This window comes from Odontomachus brunneus, unplaced genomic scaffold (assembly GCF_010583005.1).
Source record: "Odontomachus brunneus isolate Ranch 3 - 2012 unplaced genomic scaffold, Obru_v1 Obru_scaffold_158, whole genome shotgun sequence".
Taxonomy (NCBI): domain Eukaryota; kingdom Metazoa; phylum Arthropoda; class Insecta; order Hymenoptera; family Formicidae; genus Odontomachus; species Odontomachus brunneus.
Window position 1 is genome coordinate 470,218 of NW_022639608.1, and position 5,497 is coordinate 475,714.

Sequence of the window (5,497 nt, forward strand, 5' to 3'; positions counted from 1 at the left end):
TCTCTCTCTCTCTCTCTCTCTCTCTCTCTCTCTCTCTATCTATCTATCTATCTATCTATCTATCTATCTATCTATCTATCTATCTATCTATCTAGCTATCTCTCCGCGATCCGAAATATAATCCTTGATTGGCGGGGCAGGATTCCGGCTGCGACTCTCGATATCCTCTCGAACACGGGGATCCGCGTGCCTTCCGTGGAAATTTTCCGGCCGAAGTTCTCCATATCCGCGACCGCTCGTAAAGAGAGACCCGACGAAGCAGAATTACTTAGCGAAGGTAGAGGGCACATGAATGTTCCAGCTGAATGGAAAATGGCAACTATACGGAAAGTCTAAAAGTTTCGTGCTTCGGAAAACACGACGGAGAGGGAGGAAAGGTTGCGAGTTTAAGCGTCGGTGTAAGCGATTCGGCCGCTTTCCGCGCTCGAAGAACGATTCGATCTGAATAGTCACCTGCCGCTCAGAAAAGGTAGCAATAACCGTTTGACGCCGCGTGTCTTGAAAGACCCTCGATTGCTAGTAGTAAGAAAAGAGCAATGTGCATGAACGCTATTGGGAATTATTTATGTATTAAATGCTTAAATATCATTATGTAACGCAAAATGATTTTTTATATTATAACACGATATGTGAAATGATTAGATAAACTATGAAAAAGTATTTTCAATCACCAAGATATTAAGTAGATTTATTTAATTCTGGGGTCAAATTGATAGATAAATGCATTTATTATCATTAAAGAAGCAATTAAGTATATAAAGTTTCGGGATTACAAATAACAAATAAAAATCAAAAAGTTCTCAAAAAACGACCTGGTTGATTAACATAAAATGTTACAAGTGTTTACAAGATCATACAGAGATCACAATAGCCTGTATCTGCGCATGTTACGTCTCGAGATTTTTCATTGATCTCTCAAGTATCGACGGTATTTGCAGGATTAATGATAGAACTGTGAAATTTCAACTCGACTGCGGCGTCTCATCAATTACTTGCAGAACCGACGTTTCGATCGCGTCGGAATGAACTTCATCGATCTCGCGGTTAAGGACGATTATCGGCGACGCGAATGGATCGTTCCGTGTGTCGGGGAAAAAGTCTCGGGTGCGATCGCATAAAGTGAGGATTACTCTGATCCGTCGAAATAATTCTGCATTAGAGCACACACGGGTTCCGGGTACCGCGGCTAATCTAGTCGGACCACGCGACTCGGCTCTTCGAAAACGTGGGTATTAAACGCGATCCCAAAAATACGAGGAAGAGAGAGAGAGAGAAAGAGAGGAAGAGAAAGGGAGAGGAGTAGCGCGGCCCGCGTTATAATAAATCCGGGGGTAGCCAGAGGAAATTTATGCGCTGTACAAAGCCAATTATTTATTAGCAGCCACGCCGCGAACTAGTAGTCGGGGCGGCGAGCCTTTTTACCTACATCGTGCAACAAATCACGGTGGAAGGAAACGAATAAATAAAACTCGATCTTGACTCGAGAAAGCTTGGGAATAAATTTCGATGAGAAGCCGACCGCTTACACATTATCTCCATATTTCGCGGCCACTTATCCGCTGGCAAAACGCAAACGTTAGAGGCGTGCGCGTTGCGTACTTTTATATGCTGGCGTGTTTTATAAAAATCTCAATTCACCCAACTTGAATCCTATTTTTGACCTCATATTCCACTGAACGCCTGCACTGATACTCTGAAGACTATATCAACCTCTTTTAATTCTACTTATCTCAGCTTTGCTGAGAGGATCTCTTTAGAATCTACAAGTGGCATTATCGTATGTTTTCTGCCATTCAAAGGTGCAAAGTGGGATTTCATTTTCCATGTGTACTAAATATATACTGATTCTTCAGAATACACAGACGTTGAAAGGCTCAGGTCAAAAGTAGAACTAAAATTTCAACTAGAGCACCACGCGACTCCGGCGCGTCTCGTTGTTTTCTTAGAATTACTTAGAATCGATTGCGGAATAGAGCTCTCGTGTCTAACCACCTGTCCGCGCGATATCATAACAAACATACTGTCGCTGCTGTCGCCGCCGCGTTTCGTGTTTGATCAGCAAGCAACGCGAAGAAGCGAAGCGGCGAGAGAAGAGAGAACTCACCTGTGCCAGCCGCCCCTAGCCTCAGCACTGCATCGCTTTGAAAAGAGATGGAGAGGGTGGCGGTGTCCTCGAGGCGCGCGAGGACATCTTCAGGAATGTCCTCGGGTTCGCGGAGGCGGAGGGTGACCTCACCTCCGCCTCCGCCACCTTGGCCACTTCCACCCCCGGGGCTCGTCGACGCCGAGTACATGAACACAGATCCGTATCCATGTAATGACTGTAAAGGCAGCCTCACGCCCACCTCCCCGACCGGGCCCTGAAAAAGCCGAAGATCGATTTTCGTCGTTAGCGAGAGAGGAGGATCGATAGTTGTGCGAAAAAGAAATCGTAGCCGGTCTCTTAGCTCGATGTGTTAATTATTAATAGCCTCTCGTTCTTTGCGAGAGCGCGCCGCCTCAATTTTACGAGACAGTCGGTCCTGATATTTCCTATATCCTGATATTTCATATTTTAGGATTGTAAGGGTCATATTTAAGGATTGTTCGTTCTGCGCCCGTAAAACATGTATATAGAAGATAATAAAACAAGGGAGAGAAAGGCAGAGAAAGGAGACAGAATAGGACACAGTTTAGTTTCGCTAAATAAAATCGTGAAAAGCGACAGGCTCGCGTGTGTTGCGTCCCGTGGAGCAAGGACAAGGCGCATAATATTTGCCGTAGAATTCGATTGGCGGTACGAGTGGCCGGAAGGCGCGAATCGATCGCAGCACGCGTCATATTAAATTTAAGGCTACAGTTTTCCCTGGTCCAGTCGGTATCCCGAGGGAAGGCCCTCGTCGTTCTCTTTTCGTTCTCTTGCGTCCCTCTTGACTCTCGTCTCGTTTCTGCACGACCACCATCACCACCACCATCTCCACTACTACTACCACCGCCGCCGCCGCCGCCGCCACCGCCGCCATCGTTGCCGCCGCCAAACGCTATTTTACGAGCGGAAATATTTTGCCAATTTCGCTGTCGATGCAAATTTCAATTCGCGAGCGTCAATATTTGCTGAATCGCGCCGAAAAAGGATTTTGATGTACCGGCATTTTATCCGCCATCAAACGCGCGCTTGACTTTCGCGAGGGAAGGCGCTATCTGACACGCCACGGTGAAACAAAGGACGGAAAATTTCCGACGAATGCGAATGAAATAGATCTTTCCTCCCGCTTGGAATTCCGATAGAAAAAACACGCACGCACGTACACACACACGTGCACAAGCGAGCACACACACACACACACACACATACACACACTCGCTCAGGAGAGGGGTGAGAGAGGGGTGAGAGAGGGGGAAAAAAAGACAATGCGAACTCCACAGGCACTGTTTGAGATATTATTTTAATGGAACGGAGAGATTCAATTACCGCCGCGCATGTTTCTCACACGGACGCGTACGTGCCGTTTCTGATACGCTGTCGGATATTATAAGGAATATCGAAAAGAGAGGTGGATAGAGAAAGAGAGAGAAGCGTGATAATAATGATATAGTCGGTATTACTCGGGAAAAAGTGCGATGCGATATCGAGATATGATAGATACGATGGAAATTGTCCAGTGTTTTGTATCGCGTGATCGATCGGTAAGTTAATATCAGCACGCTAAAATAGGGTTATAGTGTTCGTTGTAAATGAATTATTCCGCTATTCCCCAAACCCCAAAATCGCCTTCGGCAAAGTTTATAGAACTGCGGCCATCATATGAAAGTTGATAAAAAACTTGTTATTAATATACTCTTTGTTAAAATGCAGCATCTTGAGTCGACATTTCAGCCCTACTTTCGACCTGAATTTTCTGACATCTGTATATTCTAAAGCATCAGTGTATGTTTAAGACATATGGAAGCTGAAGTTCTGTTTAGCGTCTCTGAATGGCAAAAAACGCACAAAACGTCATTTAAGTAGGTTCTAAAGAGGACGTCTCGTCAAAGTTAGTAGGTTAAACAGAATTAAAAGAGACTGATGCAGGATTCAAAATGTCAAAATAGACATTGAATGGAATATTGAGGCCGAAAGTGGGATCAAAATTTCGATCTCGCGATTGGATGGAAAAATTCTCGCGGACGGAACGAGCGTGCTTTTCGCGATAAAACGGGAAACGTCTGTTATTTCGCAAAGTCGAGAGAACGTGACTCACGATATTACGTAAGAGAGCAAGTCGATGCAGAAATATAATATATTTCTGTGATGCAGTCGCTAGTAAAAAAAAAAAAAGAAAAAAAAAGTAACTGTTTTTCGGTAAAACGCACGCCACGTGAAAGCTAAACATAGATGTGTTTGCGACAGGCATAAATATGAAATAACAGATGTTGTTGTTGGTTCCTGTAAACAGGAAAGTCGACCGATCCGTACAAGCTGGCTGGAATTAAAAATATCAGTGTAATACTGATACAAACAAGGTTTACTGTTTGTGGAACCTGGAACAGGCATAAATGCCGTCTGTATGAAGGTAACGCACCGCTAGTACAAACATTGGTTTTAATTCCGGCGTATATCTATAGAAATGCAAAATGTACAAACACACGCCCACAGATAGCATACATGTATACTACGTTCCGCGTTTATCAATTAAAATATTATGCATAATTGTAATTAAAAAGAAGAAAAAGGGCACAAACAATTCTGGGAAAGTATTTTTGCGATACATATATATGTATAATAAATAATTCGATACATATATATATATATATATATATATATATATATATAATAAATAATTCGCAGTAAAAAGGCGAAAGAATTCGCGCGAATAAAATTATTATCCTTGCGAGAAATTTCCGCGAGTCTCGATAATCTCGCGTGAAGTTGTCGTGCGTGAGTGACGAAACGCGCGCGACGAAGAGTCATGAGCAGAAATGTGTTTCACGTAGCGTTGACGGTTCCCCGATACGATCACTCCTTGACACTGCGGAACGTTTCAGGACGCGCGCTCAAAATCCGAAAATTTTACGAGGCCCCGCCGCACGTACGTGCGGGCGATTTAATGGCCGAAGCGCCCGTGTATCCGGCGCGGCGCAAATTTTCCCATTGTTAGCGGTCGAGGCGCGAGCCGTACTATTATTTACGCAAATTGATTCGTACCGCCGACTACTTCCGCGTCACGTATTCGCGGCTATCGAACGAGAGTCGGTCGGCGAGTTGGCACTATAGAGGCAGCCTGTCGCTCTATATAGCGGCCCCCACGATGAGAGTAATTTATTTTAATGGTCATTTTCGTAATGGGTCTTTGAACAGAGAGCACGAGCATTTCTGAATAGGCCACGTATAACAACCCGCCGTCCTCTTCACCCCTCCGCAACATTCCTCTTGCTCGCCTCTCTCTCTCCCTTCTCTCGCTCTCTCTTTCTCTCTTTGTCTCTTTGTCTCTCTCTCTCTCTCTCTCTCTCTCTCTCTCTCTCTCTCTCTCTCTCTCTC

General features: G+C 44.6%; 1 protein-coding gene and 1 long non-coding RNA gene across 14 annotated transcripts in view; one reads left to right on the forward strand and one right to left on the reverse strand.

Moving 5' to 3' along the window:
* Positions 1–5,497, reverse strand: part of LOC116850871 — a 488,766-nt gene that overhangs the window by 192,640 nt on the left and 290,629 nt on the right. For all 9 annotated transcript variants that reach the window (XM_032829662.1, XM_032829664.1, XM_032829661.1 and 6 more), the window contains one exon: positions 2,105–2,360. In XM_032829662.1, coding sequence (XP_032685553.1) covers positions 2,105–2,360 — 256 coding nt within the window. The remainder of the gene's footprint in view (positions 1–2,104; positions 2,361–5,497) is intronic.
* LOC116850881 overlaps positions 1–5,497 on the forward strand; it is a 131,890-nt gene that overhangs the window by 98,374 nt on the left and 28,019 nt on the right. The window lies entirely within an intron of this gene.